We start from the raw sequence: 16,212 nt of genomic DNA on the forward strand, positions 1-16,212 counted from the left end.
GTGCAGTGTACAGGAATACATCATTTGCTGATTCTGATAGAGAGAAGTGGATAAATGAGAAAACTGAGAAAAAAAATTATGTAGGCCTATAATGTGTGGGGTAAAATTACTACGTATAATATGGGGTGTGACGGCCTGAAAATGAGTTAATTAGACTACGTTGTGCAATAAGACTAAAAGAACAAAAGACAAACACTGTAAGTGGTAAGTGAACATTGCCCCCACTCTCAACTATAACATATTTCAAATGATACCCTTTTCCTCATAAAATATCAAGTGGTTTCTAAATAAATTCAATCAATACACCAAGTCCCTGTGCGCCTCTAGTTCACGGCGTGGGCTAACTGTGACGGCAGCTTCGGATGCGCTCGGCTGTTTCCGGTTCCATCAGTATTCTTCCCGTGTCCATCGTGTTGAAACGGCTCTCAGGGACGGACCCGCAAAGGAGGGGAGCGAGAAACCCGCATCATCGCGCGCTTATCTCCCCTAACCGACGCGGTACCCGACCTAACCATCACTGCCCTCCAGAAAGGAGATCGGTTTTTTTTTTTTTGACGTCGTTTTCTTTTAACATGAGTCGAGGTTGTAAGACGTTCGCTGTTTTGTGAACAGTGCCCGTTTAGTGGATGTCGTCGCGACGGGAAATAGAAAAGACGATGAATTTATCGGGTTTGCTCTTACCCGCTTTATGGGGACTTGCGCTCAGCGGATCACCTAGCGTCCAAATCGGTAAGCACAAAGTCTATTTCTTTTTCTACTTCTAAAAAAACTTAATTTTGAACGTTGATTTTTCAAACACTCCGACAGTCTGTAATAAAATCAATAGATTGTGGTTGAAGGACAGCCACATGTCACAATGACTACATTCTGCGCACGGAACCTATGGATTTTTTTGTACTCCGAAATTTTAGCAAATGAGCTCACACGCTTGCCTTTTAAAATGAACCAATTTCCGTTCGTCTTTCTACCAGGCGGCCTTTTCCCGCGAGGAGCAGACCAGGAATACAGCGCGTTTCGGATCGGAATGGTGCAGTTCGGCACCACCGAATTCCGTCTTACTCCTCACATCGACAACCTGGAGGTGGCCAACAGCTTCGCCATCACCAACTGCTGTAAGTCGACACTGGCTTTCTATTGTCAGTCCTAATATTCCCTTAAGTATGTTTTTGTTTTGTAATGGAAGTCTCTGTCTCTGATCAGAAAGTGCATTTCCTCATTTAATTTCTGAAGTGCTTGTGATGGCCTAGATAAGTTAAACACATACTGTAGGGAGCCTGCATATTGTAGATCAGCGCGTAGTGTCAGAACGACTCTCTAGTCTCTTATTCCTTTAATGGTAGAGTGTGAACGATGTTACGCGGAAACGCACCCTTTAGCGCTCCAGTGAGTCGCATGTTGTCAAACAAGCCTTTATTAACGCGTCCGCCTCCGTCCAAACGCCAAGAGCATATTTAGACTTGGATTCGGTTCCGGTGCTACGCGTAGGTGTTGGAGAGAAGGTCGTTATGTAAACCTCTTTTTTGGCAGAGCTGAATCAACGGTGATAACTGGCATGCATTCGCGAGAGCAGCATGAAGTTGGTTACCACAGAAACGGCAGAGGAGATGGGGCCCCGCGTTGCACACCTCGATGTTGTACAGTACAGTATTGTACATCCTGTTGTACATCCTGTACAGTGGTTTCGGTGCAGTTTACTAAACCCATCTGATCACCCATTGACAAAACACTTAGGCTTTTTCAAAAATGTGGGGTAGGCTTTTTCCCCTGATGCATATGCAGGCCCATGTCCCAAACACAAATCGAGAGCGCGTGAAAATGGTTCGGGTCCCTCCCCCCTCTGGTGCGCATGAATCTGTCGAGAACCATACAATGCCTTTAATGAAATACGGTAAAATGAAGTACTGTAGATGTTGCTGTCGAATAACTGGACTCTGGAAGAATACCGCACGGCCTAAAGATTCATATCCGGAGAGTCCGTTTATCCGTTTATCATATATAATATTCTGAACTGTATGTTTTAACAGTAATTCTGGTAAGGCAGCTTTTTAATAATAACAAGGCCAGTGGCATACTAGTCAGAAAGAGGGGTCAAAATGGCGAGAGGATCCAACCATTATTCAGTTCCTCCTAACTTGAGCAAATGCTTGACAAGGCGACAGGCGCTTCCGCGAGGCTGTAAGGGGGTCTATCGTGAATCTTCTGTTCTCCAATGAAGTGAATGAGTTGTCAGTCAGTGGGCGAAGCTCTGTCGCACAATTTTTTTTTTTTTGGGCCGTGTGTGTGTGTGTGTGTGTGTGTGGGGGGGGGGGGGGGGGGGGTGTTGTTTGAAGTGCAGGACTGCGGCTCCGGCACGCGGGCCCCACTGCACCATAACCGCATGCAACCACAACCGCTACCACGGATTAATACGAATAATGCATTAAATACGAATACGCGCGCATTAAATAACGCATGCACACAAATAACACCATGTAAGTACCTACGTAAGAAATGAGAATACTGGTTCTAGTATATAGATCACTTTCTTAAGCAAAAGCCGCATACAAACTTTGTCTTGGAATGTTGGATATTATGTTCAGCATATTCACAAATGTATGGTCAGAAGCAATGAATACAAAGAACCCAATACAAATATAAGAAGATGAGCTGTACCATAAATTGGCTATCATTGGTCAAGTAGAATTGGCATGACCCTTGGTCTTTGTAATGGAGAATACATTGCTATGGATAGAATCCCCCTCCACCAAAAATACACTCAAATGTGCATTTCAAGCCTTTGTAAAGAAATAAAATTACAATCACTGTCCATTACATATCAAATGACACCAAAGCTTTATAACATCAGACAGCAATATCTGTTACTTAGAAATATTTATTTTAACTGTCAAATGTACTATATACTGTGGACCCTCTTAAAAGCTATGGACCCCCACTGCTGTAGCACTGTGTATTGCTATGCAGCTATTAATTATGCCAAAGCACCATATTTCATTCTGTTGCCATGCATAAATCATAGACCCTTCCAAGAGAGAACAGTGTAGAGCAGACCTCTAGCACACACATTGTTGTTTATGGAAGTGCATATATTAATGACATATTGCTTCATATTGTGCAGAGACTGTGTGGGACATGGTAGACATGTGACTGTGGCTTGTTGGCCAAACACATATGTGCAGCCTTTTCCACAAACAAACATGTTCCAGTATGCATGTTAAAATGTGTTAGCATGTCCCATCACATGAATATTCACATCCGCACATGCAGAGAATTTAGTGCTGAAGACAGGATGAGAAATGAGAAGAGGGAGCACTTTCTTCACTAGCCCCTCAAAACCAACCTATTGGCAATCACCTTGAGAAAACGAGAGTCTCACGGAGCGAGAGGGTGGGAGAGTAAGGGAGATGTAGAGGGACAGAGGGGAGAAATGGAAAGACTGATAGAGTGGGAAGGAAGCATTCAGGGGTCAGAGGAAAGTGTTGGCTCTCAGGATGAGGTGTGTATGTGTGTGTGATGTGTAATGTGCTACTGAGTTTATAAAGCCAAGAATGTTGGTGTGTGTGTGTGTGTGTGTGCCTAAAATGCATCTCCTAGACAATAGATGAAGGAATCAGTCCACGGAGTACATACTGTAAAAAGCCAGTTCCCATTAGATTCAGTAGCTTAAAGATGTCAAATGAACACAGGAACTTTACTTCCTCCTTTACACCAAACTACAGTGGCCCAGCAAGGTCATTTTGTATTATATATTTACGTGATCCTGCAACAATGACTAACAGGTGAATCTGCACATGACTAAAGAATTACAGTAAGGTCCTGCCATACACAAATTCACAACATGTGAATTTATCTATACACGACTGGCAATAGTCCGAAGAGCAAAAGAGAGAGTAGGAATATGAGAGAACGAGAGTGGGCATGCACAAGAGAGAAAAAGAGCAATTGACAGAAGGAGAATGAGTAGTACATAACATTGATTTTTATGGCTATTTATTTTTAGTTACAAGCGTCTTTTTTGGCTTTATTTATAAGAAAAAATGTGTGATAGGGATTTTATGGGAATTTCTGCTTGTGTGAGGGGTCTCGATGCCTATTGGTCACATATGGTGTGCCCTTACTCTATAGGCACAATCTGTCATCCCCCACCCAGTTCATGAACCTTTTGTCATCTCCTCTCTCTACTTCATCACCAGTTTTTCATCCCGTCTACACAGTTCATTACCAGTTTGTCATCCCTTCTAACCAACTTCATCACCAGTTTATCATCCCCCTACCAAGTTCTTCACCAGTTTGTGACCTCAGCAGTACTGCAGACTCTCACTGGTTATCATGCCTCTCTAACACTGCAGGGGCACCAACATGGTAATGACATGGTGTCACTGAGGGTCATGGAGTTGTGCTGTTATGAGTCTGTCAAACAGCATTGGGTCTTTTACCGGCATCGATTGTCATAGTTGGACTGACAGTGGTCCTCCAACCAAGAACATCCGACCAGAAGCAATCCTTTGGTTGGAAACTGACAAACACTAACTGTGCATGGAAACAGATGGGCACTAGACTAACTGTACACCCACAAGGTGTTTATAATGAAAGCGGATGCTGAGTATGTATAAAACAGCCACAATCCTTATGTGGTTTGCCAAGCACAGATGTAAATAGTCTTGAATTAAAGCTGCATTTCTATACTTTACCTCCATAGACCATGATTCATTTCTGATCCTGGAGAGGTGTGCCAAAACAAGTATAACAACAAATATTGTGTCACTGTCCAGAATCGAAAATATTTTTTATTTGTGTATGGGTGAGTTTCCCTTGTATGTACAGAAAGCTTATTGGAAATAGCTTAAAAGACTATGGTCCTTGTAAACATATGGTTATGTAATGCTCCTGTGAATGGAATTTACTCTCATTATAAATTCACACACACACACACACACACACACACACACACACACACACACACACACACACACACACACACACACACACACACACACACAGAGCAGTGCTGCTAGTGCCAAGAGCAGCAGGCTTGCTGGTATACTGTTAATGATAAGGGTCCAGAGCTTTATCTTTTGTCTGCATACAAGTGACTCCATATGGACAACATACACACAGGACAAGACAGCAGAACCTTCTGTGACCCATCACATGCACACACATGCCCACACACACACGCACACACACATACACAGTCACTCTCTTTCTTTACCCTATATACACTTACATAGGCCATGTTATTTTTATCCTACAGTGACACACACACACCTATGTGTACAGAGATATACTTGTACAGGCATTAGCTGTCTCATTTTGTGAGCAAGGTAGAGAAGTAGGGCGGCTAAATTTACCACTTCACAATGTTGGCCCTTAAACACAGTGTAAACCTTCGTCACCGTGTGTGTGTTTCTTTTTGTCCCTGACATCCTCTCTCTCTCCCTCTTTCTCTCTGTCTGAAATACTCCACCAAGACAGTGTATAATGCCTCTCAGTTCTACAAGAGTTTCCGGCATGCTCTGTATTTTGAATTACAGGGCAGTGCACAAGGGTGCATTACCCTGCACACACTGACGAGATTGATGGTCCCTAAGCAGCTCTAAGGAAAGCCTCTGTTCTGTGTGTATTGCTGCATCTGGGAGCCTGTTTACACTGTTTCATGCGTCTTGGGTATCTGGGTTTTATCCAGCTTGGGGTTTAGTCAGCTAAAAATGCAGGTGTAAATGCTCCCAAGACTAATATAAAATTGATTTATATCAGATCATTCCAACTGCTTCAGGAGGTGTTCCAAGATGCATTCAAGCCAGATGTGTATTCAGCTGTAATTGCATTCATCTTTCTGGGCCCCATTTGCAATTATTATTATTTCTCTATCAGTGCAACAAGAGAATAGAATTGAAACAGAAATTTGACAGGTGGTATGAGTGAATTTTCATTTTTCATGGTAGACATCAATTAGTTTTCAGCCTGGTTAACCAGAATGCTTTTGACTATGTACAGTCGTGGCCAAAAGTTTTGAGAATAGCAAAAATTTGTTTTCAAAATGTTTGCTGCTTCAGTTTTTGTGTTAATTTGCATTAACACTAGATTGTGAAGAGTGATCAGATTAATTGCAAAGTCATTCCTTTCCATGAAAATTTAATTACTTAATCACAAGAACTACTGCATTCCAGCCCTGTAATGGTGCTCAAACCCAGGACAGATAGGTGATGACACCGATACTCTGCTGGGTGAGCTGCCATGCTTTAATGATGGTGGGCCTGTGTGCAAAATAGTTAGATCTTAGAACAGGTAAAAAAAGAAAAGTAAAAACCCAATGGGGGCGGGGAGTCAAACCCCAGCTGCTTTGTTGGGAGGTGAACGAGCTCCCGCTAGACTGCGGTAGCCATAAAACGACTTGCCCATATATTGCACTTCAAAGGAATGGAGGATAACAAAACGGGGGGAAAACTAAACACCAGGCTGTGCATGGAAAAAAGGAAAACAAAGGACACCACGAGAAGAATGGCAGCCCCGATGCACTGCAGAAAACCAAACTCTAAAACTTTCCAAACAAAACCAGAAAACAGGGATGAACTTTAGTGGCTAAGGGGAACCTCTGGAGAGAGACGTGTAAAAACACGGATGCCCTCACAGAGCAGAACACAAGGGCTCACAGACCTCAATACCCAGAGTTACCGACTAGGAGCTTGGCTCAAAACTTTAGCAAGGACCCAGCACTGAGTGACTGGGTCACTGGGCTTATATAGACCTAGCCCAGCTGTTTGGGCATCAAGATTGGTAGTGTGCCTGACTCGAGCTTAAGGTGAGACATGTGGAAAGTGGGATGGACCCGCAATGACGGGGAAAGGGCAAGGCGATAAGAAACGGGGTTTATGCAGCGAAGAACCTTGAATGGCCGAGTGTAGTGAGGGGCGAGTTTGCAAGTATAACCACGCAAAGGCAGGTCCTTGCCCAATAGCCAAACCCACTGTCCCAGCCGATAAGTCGGCGCTAGTCACTGTCTCTTGTCGGCGTAACACTTTTGAGCAGCTGTAGCAGATAAGAGAGCCCTGCGTGGCCTCCGCCAGGCTAAGCGGCAGCGCCTGACTGTCTGCTCAGCAGACCAGACACCCACATTGGTCTCCTGGTCGGCAAACATGAGCGGAGCATACCCATACTGGCACTCGAATGGTGACATACCTAAGGAGGAGTGCCACACAGTGTCGTGGGCGAACTCCACATATAATAGGTGCTCAGACCAAGAGGATGGGCAGGAACACACCAGACAGCAGAGGGTGCACTCCAAGTCTTGGTTGACCCTCTTGGTCTGGCCGTTGGATTGGGGATGGAAGCCAGGGCACAAGCTGGCCTCTGCCCCCAACAACCGACAAAAAGCCCCTCAGAAATGGCTAGTGAATTGAAGCCCACGGTCTGACACGATGGCACTAGGCAGCCCATGAAGATGGAGAACTTGTGTAAGCAATAATTTGGCTGCCTCCTTCGCTGATTGCAGGTTTGGCAGTGCAAAGAAGTGGCTGGCCTTGGAGAACCTGTTGGCGAACACCAATATCACCATGTTGCCCCTTGATGGGGGCAGTCCTGTGATAAAATTGAGCGGGGTCCTGGGGTCCTTGCGCAGGTGCGACAGGAGTTCACAAATGCTCAGATGTCAGGTTCCATGCAGGGCCACTAAAACCACCAATGGAGAAACTCGAGCGTCTGTGTGACTCCTGGGTGTGCCGAAAAGGGGGATGAATGTCCCCACATGAGGACCTGTGCTCTAACCGCCCCAGAGGGCCTCCACCCAGCTCTGGTTCAGCAAGGAGGGCCTGATGTACTGCCTTCTCAACCCCCCACTGGGTTGGTGCTACGACGCAGGCCCTGGGGATAACAGTTTAGGCTAGAGCAGAAGAAGGCAAGGATTCCCACTGGTGGGAGAGAGCATTTGGTTTGGCATTCTTAGTGCCCGGCTAGTATGATAAATTGAAGTCAAACCGGGCAAAGAACAGTCCCCATCTGGCCTGGCGCGGTTTAAGTCGCTTGGCCTGCTGTATGTACGCCAAGTTCTTGTGGTCTGTCCAGACCAGGAAGGGGTGTTTTGCTCCCCCAGCCAGTGCCTCCACTCCTTGAGGGAGAGCTTAACCGCCAGTAATTCACGGTCACCCACGTCATGACACCGAAAGAAGTAGGCACAGGGATGCAGTTTCTTGTCCTTTCCTGATCGCACCATCACCCACCTCAGATATGTCTACCTCAATGACAAATGGAAGCTCCACATCAGGGAGCTGAAAACGGCTTCAAATGTCTACTGAGCCTTGATGGACCAGCAGAACTGACCAGACACCTTCCTGGTTAATGCGTCAGTGGGGCTGCTACCGTTCTTAACTTCATTAAGTTCATAACGAACCTGTGGTAAAAATTTGTGAAGCCCAGGAAGAATTGGACCAGACGCACCGAGGTGAGTCTATGCCAGTTCTCTACAGCCCATACCTTGACGGGGTCCAGCTTGTGGGAGATGACAAATCCCAAAAATGAGAGTTTGTGCATGGAATGTAGACTTCTCCAGCTTGATGAAGAGGTGTTTCTTGAGCAGGAGCTGGAGGACCCACCTAACACAGTGTAACATGTTTGACTACCGTTTGGCTGTATATCAAAATGTTGTCTAGGTAGACGAACACGTACCTGTCAAGGGCTTCCCTTAAGACATCATTGATGTACCGTTGGAAGATGGCAGGTGCGTTCATCAAACCAAAAGGGCATGACGAGATATTTGTAGTGCCTGGAGAAGGTGATGAATGCCGTCTTCCACTCGTCTCCCTCTCGGATTCTCACCAAGTTGTCAGCGCTACGCAGGTCCAATTTAGTAAAAATGGAGGCCTGCCACAGTGCCTCAAATGCTGAGGTTATGAGGGGCAATGGATAGCGGTCCTTGTCGGTTATTATTTTGCTAAGGCCCCCGGTAGTCTATACAGGAGCGTAGTCCACCGTGTTTCTTAACGACAAAGAGAAACCCCACACCAGCCGGGGAAGTAGATGGCCGGATGAACCCTAGGGTTAAGGCTTCCTGTATATATTCATCCATTACCTGATGTTCAGTGGCCTCTAGGGGGACTGGAGCCCGGGAGGAGATTTATGGCCATATTATATAGCCAGTGAGGAGGCGATAGTTGGGCCTTCTGTTAAGCTAAATGCTTCCCTAAGGTCCCAGTATTCCTGGGGGACTCGAGACAGGTCCAGACCATTGGAATTGTGACCAGACCCAGACTGAGGCTTGGGTAGCTGCAAACAGGAGTTCTGACATGTCAAACCCCAAGTCAGCACTAACTGGCTCAGCCAGTCTACCTGAGGATTATGTCACTGAAGCCAGGGGTACCCCAAAATCAGTTGCAAATCGGGAGCATGGATAATAAATAGCGCAATCTGTTCAGTGTGTGGGCCGACTCACAACGTGACTGGACGAGTCTGATGGCTAACAACCCGTGGCTCAAAGGCCTGACCATCAATAGCAGCAATGGGTTGGGGTTCGTCCAGTGGAACCAGCGGCAGGGCTAACTGGTTGGCTAAGCCTGCATCAAGAAAGTTGCCCGCCATTCCTCAGTCCACAAATTCCTGGAGACATGTTTCAGATGTTCCCCAAGCAATTATGGTACTGAGGAACAACCTTTTAGCTCGGGGAGGAATGTTTGAGTTCGTCAGAGGTCCTCCCTCCCCCTGATGGATGTTGTTTTTTTCCCAGAGCTCAGGACAAGCTGGGCGGAGATGACCTGAGCTTCCGCAGTACAGACACCTCCTTTCCCGCATCCGAGCTTCGTGCTCACTTTGGGAAAGGTGGGTGTGTCCGAGCTGCATTGGATGGGGTCCGGACTCCCCCTGCTTGTCAGGCACATGAACAGGGCTAAGGGTGCACGGAGCACTGCGAGAGCCTCGACGGACCTCTTGTCCCCGTGCTGTGTTCCTCCCCCGTACACAATTGTCAATTCGCAACAACAGATTGATCAGGTCGTCAAGAAAGGCAGGAGATTCTCCATAGACAAGTTCATCTTTAAGCTCCTTGCTGAGGCCCTGCTGGAAAGCGACTATCAGCGCTATGGGATTCCACCCACTCTTGGCCACCATAGTGCTGAATTCAATGGCATAATCAGCCACCGCTCTTTTTCCCTGACGTATATTAAGGAGACGGTAGCCCGTCTCCCCTCCAGCAACCAGATGGTCAAAAGTTCACTTAAGGGCAACAGAGAACTCTCCCGAAGTGCCACGTATGTCAGTTTGGTGCTGCCAGATAGGGGTGGCCCATGCCATAGCCCACCCAGTCAGAAGGGAGATGATGTACGCCACCTTCACTTGCTTTGTGGGGAACCAAGAGGGCGAAAGCCAGTGAGCATTGGAGGAGGAACCCCCTACACCCTCCTGCCTCACCGGCATAGTGCTCAGGGGCAGGGATCAACAGCTCTGAATGCAAGAGAGGCTGGATTTGGGCTGGCTCTGCTGCTGCTGAAGGCGCAGGCATTTGTATGGCATCAGGGCTAGTCTGTGCCAAGAGGTCTGTCAGGCCCTGTAACTGAGAAATGATCTGTTGTAGGGCCTGCTCATGTCAACCAATGGTTGCCCCCTGATTAGTCAGAGGCACCTTTACCTGTTCTAACTACTGTGCTGGGTCCATGGCTGGGTCTTTCTGTAATGGTGCGCAAACCCAGGACAGATAGGTGACGACACCGATACTCTGCTGGGTGATCTACCACGCTTTAATGATGGTGGGCCTGTGTGCAAAACAAGAGAAGTCGGAGTCGAACCCCGGCTACTTTGTTGCTAGGCGAACAAGCTCCTGCTAGACTGCGGTGGCCATAAAAGGACTTGAGCATATATCGCACTTCAAAGGAATGGAGGATGACAAAACGGGGAAAAACTAAACACCATGCCAAGCATGGAAAAAGGGAAATCAAAGGACACCACGGGAAAAATGGCAGCCCCGATGTACTGGGGAAAACCAAACTCTAAAGGAACTTTAGTGGCTAAGGGGAGCCTCGGGAGAGAGACAGACTTGAGAGAGAAATCTGGAAAAGGGAGGGGACATGCAAAAACACCGACACCCTCACAGACCTCCATACCCAGAGTTACCGGTTAGGAGCTTGGCTCAAAACTTTAGCAAGGACCCAGCAGTGAGTGACTGGGTCACTGGGCTTATATAGACCTAGCCCAGCTATTGGGCATCAAGCCTGATTGGTAATGTACCTGACTTGAGGCCTCCCCCTGGTGGCCAGAGGGGGTCTTAGCCTAGTGCCAGCCCTCACAAGCCCTGCCACAAAATGGCCTGCTAACATAATTTCAGTGATCTTCTCGTTAGCTCAGGAGAAAGTGTTCATGAGGACGAGGCAGCTGATATCACTCTGTCATGCTGATTAGAAGAGCAGACTGGTTGCTTTAAAAAGGTGGTGTTGCTCGAAGTTTTTTTCTGTTAACCATGGTTACCAAGGAAACACATGTAGTCAGCATTGCAATGCGTCAAAAGGGCTTCACAGGCAAGGACATTGCTGCTTGTATGATAGCAACTAAATAAACCATTTATCAAATCATCAAGAACATTGGTCCAATTGCAGTGAAGAAGGCTTCAGGGTGCCCAAGAAAGTCAAGCATGCACCAAGACCATCTACTAAAGAGGATGCGACTATGGGATCAGTTCACCACCAGTGCAGAGCTTGCTCAGGAATGGCAGAAGGCAGATGTTAGTGCATCTGCACACACCGTGAGGTGAAGGCTTTTGGAGGATGTCTTGGTGTCAAGAAGTACAGCAAAGAAGCCCCTTCTCTCCAAGAAAAACATGAGTCCTGTGTCATGCCAACAGCGAGGCATCCTGAGACCATTCATGTGTGGGGTTGCTTCTCATCCAAGGGAGTTGGTTTGCTGAAAAGTTTGCCTAAGAACACTGCCATGAATATGGAATGGTATCAAAACATCCTCGAAGAGGAACTTCTCAAAACAATCCAAGAGCAATTTGGTGATGAACAATGTTTTTTCCAGCATGACGGAGCACCATGTCACAAGGCAAAAGTAATAACCAAGTGGCTCGGTGAACAAAACATTGAAATTTTGGGTCCATGGCCAGGAAACTCCCCAGATCTCACTCATTGACAACCTGTGGTCAATCCTCAAAGAAGTTAAACAAACAAAAACACAGAAACTGTGATCAACTCCAAGCACAGATTAGGCAAGAATGGGTTGCCATCGGTCAATATTTTGCCCAGAAACTGATATCTAGCATGCCAAGGCAAATTGCAGAAGTCTTAAAAAAGAAGGGCCAATACTGTAAATATTAAATCTTTGCTTAAACTGTATGTCAATAAAAAGTTGAAAAACCTATTTGTACTTCACTATACCATATAAACATTGGACAAAAGGCTCTAAAATAAACTGAAAACCAAAATTTGTGTCAATCTCAAAACTTTTGGCCATGAAGGTAGTATTTTATCAGGATAAAATCTAGATACAATACATGTGAAACCACCAAATGTAAATGGGGTTTGAGAGTACCTAGACTCCTTGTTGACCCCCAGAACAGCACAAAATTGTCAAGATTATATTATTGATTTTCAGTGGTGAGTATAGACCATTGACCTAATCAAGCTGATATGGTCTTGGAGTTCATATAACACGTTGTTGTGTGTGCATTCTCTGGTTGTGATTCATTTAGTTTGCATCGTTTATGACTGTCTGCTGTGTGACCCGGTGTGGGCCCTCCAGGGCTACATTAACAATTTCTACCCAATTCATTCATCACAGATCGCACGCTGGCTTAAGGCCTTCATCAGCATCGGGGGGGAAGTGAGCCTGGTCTAGATGTCTCGGCCTGCTTAGTGCAACTGAGAGTGCTACGAAACCATTTTGCGAGTTGTTTTTGGAAGTGAACTGTTGTCACTGCAGTATGATCATAGGACCACATCACTGTTAGCGGCATTATAATCCTTACTGCCGTGCCAGTTTAGATGTTAGTTGAGTCACATCTGAAAATCTCTGAGCAACAGTTATTCGGATGTTACATTACAGGGTTCCCTTTATGATGGCCCAATCGCTTCATGTCATCTCAAGCAGAAGATAAGAACATTCTAGAACCTTGTTTAGATGCTTGGAGATACCGGGATTAGAATTGTCTTGTGGCCGGATTTATAGTGGTGCTTTTGCCACGATGGTCCTTTTTTGGAATCAGCTAATCATCGTCTGTGTAACTAGAGAATAAGTAGATGCTTGAAAGAGTAAAAAATCACTCGCATTTATTTGTCAGTAAATCTTAAAGTAAGGTTTGTGCATTGCATCATTGTTGTGCCACTAAAACAAACAAACAAACTAAAATCTTGACATTAATTGGTGAGTCAGAAACTTTAGCGTACATTTTGCAAAGAGTGGCATGACTTTTTAAAGTATGATTCTGCCGTCAGTACCTTGCATTGTCTCTTACAACATATAAGGACAGTTGTCTTTAAATATATGAAGCCTTGTGATGGACCTCAGTGAGTATTCTCCATTTTAACTACATATTATCTACATATTACGCTACATATTATCTGAAGGATTTGCCGGCCTAATCGGGTATCCAAGAATCGATCCCACCTCAGGACTAAAACCATCTCTTGAAGACAGGCCTCCATGTGCACTGTGGTTTAGGTTAAGCCAGGGTTTAATTGAGGTCTCTAGAAGCGGCACACAGCAAATGCGAACAGTCTCGGTTTGATTATGCAAATGTGTTGGGTGTAGGGGAAGGGCTAAGGGGGAGGGGGTGCTGTGCAGTGGACTTGCATAATAACATTATGAAAAGTTGAAATTGATTAGGACACCGCCCCAGGTTCCAGGGCCCACAGAGAGGGAGATATAAAACCATACAATATGTACAAAGTCTGCAAGATATGTGGCTAAGATGTAAAGCATTGATTACATGTCAATAGAAATTGTCCCAAACATAAATCATGATGTTTGCCGCTGGACATACACATTTCTCTGTTTTTCTTATATTGCATTGGTTTTGTGGTTTTGGTAAAATCTTCTTATAACTGGCCTATGTAATAAAGTCTCTATGAGGTTTTGAAATGATACACAGCATGGTTCCTGAAACATTAGTATTTACTGGTATTCAGTGTGGAAAGAGCTTAGGAGTTTTATTTTTAAATCATCTCAAGTTTATGTAACACTCTTGAATAAAGCAGCACCAATGCAAGACCCATGCAAACCGATGGCTAGACTTGAGGTGATACATTCATGTATGCTATTTTACTATAAAGCCCTTTGTAAAGAAATTACAAATTTTTAATTTGCCGTAGCTAATGCAGCTTGTCTCATAGACAGGACAGATTCATGGGAAGACAAATTGCAGTAGGCCTATTGCACACTACACGTATGATATGTCTAAACTCGACCCTGTTTCCCTGCATCTTGATATTGGCTGAAGATTATACCTTTTAAAACATTCAGTTAATTATAAACTGGTATTAAAGCAGGAAATTGCAGTCAAATGCACTTAAGAATTAAAATTGAGGAATTTAGGAAATGACAAGTAATTTCAGATATGCACTGGTAGTTGAGTTAGTTAATTCCTTTTAAATATTCAGTGTCAAATGGTGTCCAGCTGGACTTAAATGATCATTGTAAAAGTTAATTCAGCAAGAGTGTTTTTTAAAGGTCTTAAAATATTTTATTTTGACAAGCTGACTGACTGCATTGATGGCTGCTGGTCTTTTGCCTGCTCAGGGTTCCTCAGGGTATAGCTTGCACATGTCAATATGCACGGCTGCCCCCCTGCTGTCTTTGTCTGAACCTGGGTGTCAAGAAAAAAGTGACTGACCTTAGATCAGTGGCCCCAGGATTCAATGGGCAGTTTGCAGCACTCTAAAAATAGCTGTGAGTTTGCTAGCTGGATTGAGAGTGCAGGAGGTGAAATGTATCTTATTTCGGATAGCTGCTTCAACAGCAATCATGCATGAAATGAGTTGAAAATTCAGAGTAAACATCCAAAACTAATGTTATGTAGTATCTCAAACCTTGTTAATGTTTTTGGGTTTCCTGATATTTAATGTTAACTTTCCACAGCTAGCTGTTGTAAGATAGCCAGCAAAAAGTTACTGCATCAAGTTCAATTTTCAAATTCAAAGCCATGATCATTATTCACGTCCATTGTGATCATTTTAGGTGTTTTCTGTCATGCGAATGAGACATGAGGTAGTTGGATACATTGATGAAAATGATGCTTCTCTCTCCAACACTCATGGTCTCCTCAGCTGTAGTTGGGCAGTAAGCGTTCATGTGTTTTGGGGGAGTGGCTTTGGAAGGAGGCCTGGTATTTTATTCAAAAACCAACAGTTTTAGATGGTTTCTACAAAATTACTTACTGCACCTTTAATCCTCAAACTGAGTTAAGTGGACAGTTTTCTTAGTTGTCTGACAAAACACCCTCCAGATGGAAGCATCAGTGATATATAAACAATTAAAGGTGTGACGTGGAGACATCTGTCATGTTCTTATTGAAATCTCCCTTCCTCTCCACCAGTCTGTTCACAGTTCTCGCGGGGTGTCTATGCCATCTTCGGCTTCTATGACAAGAAGTCGGTGCACACGATCACATCATTCTGTGAGACGCTGCACGTGTCCTTCATCACACCCAGCTTCCCGGCGGAAGGGCTCAACCAGTTCGTGCTGCAGATGCGGCCCGACATCAAAGGTCCCCTTATCAGCCTGGTAGAGTACTACAAGTGGGAGAAGTTTGCCTATCTATACGACAGCGACAGAGGTATGCACACAGAACTCTCACACACAGACACTCTCTCTCTCACAGACACACACACACTCACACACACACACAAAGAGACAGGTGTAAGTATGATATAGGGGGAGTCCTTTGTTTGTGTGTGTGTGATAGTAATTCAAGACTGTGTGCTTCATCACTAAGTAGTACAACTAATTACTAAAGTGTCTGTTTTACTAACAGGGGTGTATGTTTCACCATTTCATTTGACACACATACAGTCACTCACACAAACACATTAAAGTATCCGATAGCTTGTCGTATTAATGTGTGAACTGAGTCAGATGTACAGGAGCTTCACTCCTCAGAGACTGCATGCAGGGAGTGTTTATAGATCTGGGCAAATGTAGAGAATGTAAACACGTAAGCATTTGCTGTGCACTTGGTGTGGTCTTTTTTCACACATTATCATATACACACACACACACACACACACACACACAAACACGTATTCT

General features: G+C 45.0%; 1 protein-coding gene across 3 annotated transcripts in view; it reads left to right on the forward strand.

Moving 5' to 3' along the window:
* The first annotated feature begins 418 nt into the window (after nucleotides 1–418).
* The window catches only part of gria2a (glutamate receptor, ionotropic, AMPA 2a), a 30,203-nt gene continuing 14,409 nt past the window's right edge, over nucleotides 419–16,212 (forward strand). For all 3 annotated transcript variants that reach the window (XM_027029400.2, XM_027029402.2, XM_027029401.2), the window contains exons 1-3: nucleotides 419–729; nucleotides 972–1,112; nucleotides 15,503–15,742. In XM_027029400.2, coding sequence (XP_026885201.1) covers nucleotides 627–729; nucleotides 972–1,112; nucleotides 15,503–15,742 — 484 coding nt within the window. In that variant the 5' untranslated portion in view covers nucleotides 419–626. The remainder of the gene's footprint in view (nucleotides 730–971; nucleotides 1,113–15,502; nucleotides 15,743–16,212) is intronic.

This window comes from Electrophorus electricus, chromosome 9 (assembly GCF_013358815.1).
Source record: "Electrophorus electricus isolate fEleEle1 chromosome 9, fEleEle1.pri, whole genome shotgun sequence".
NCBI lineage: Eukaryota > Metazoa > Chordata > Actinopteri > Gymnotiformes > Gymnotidae > Electrophorus > Electrophorus electricus.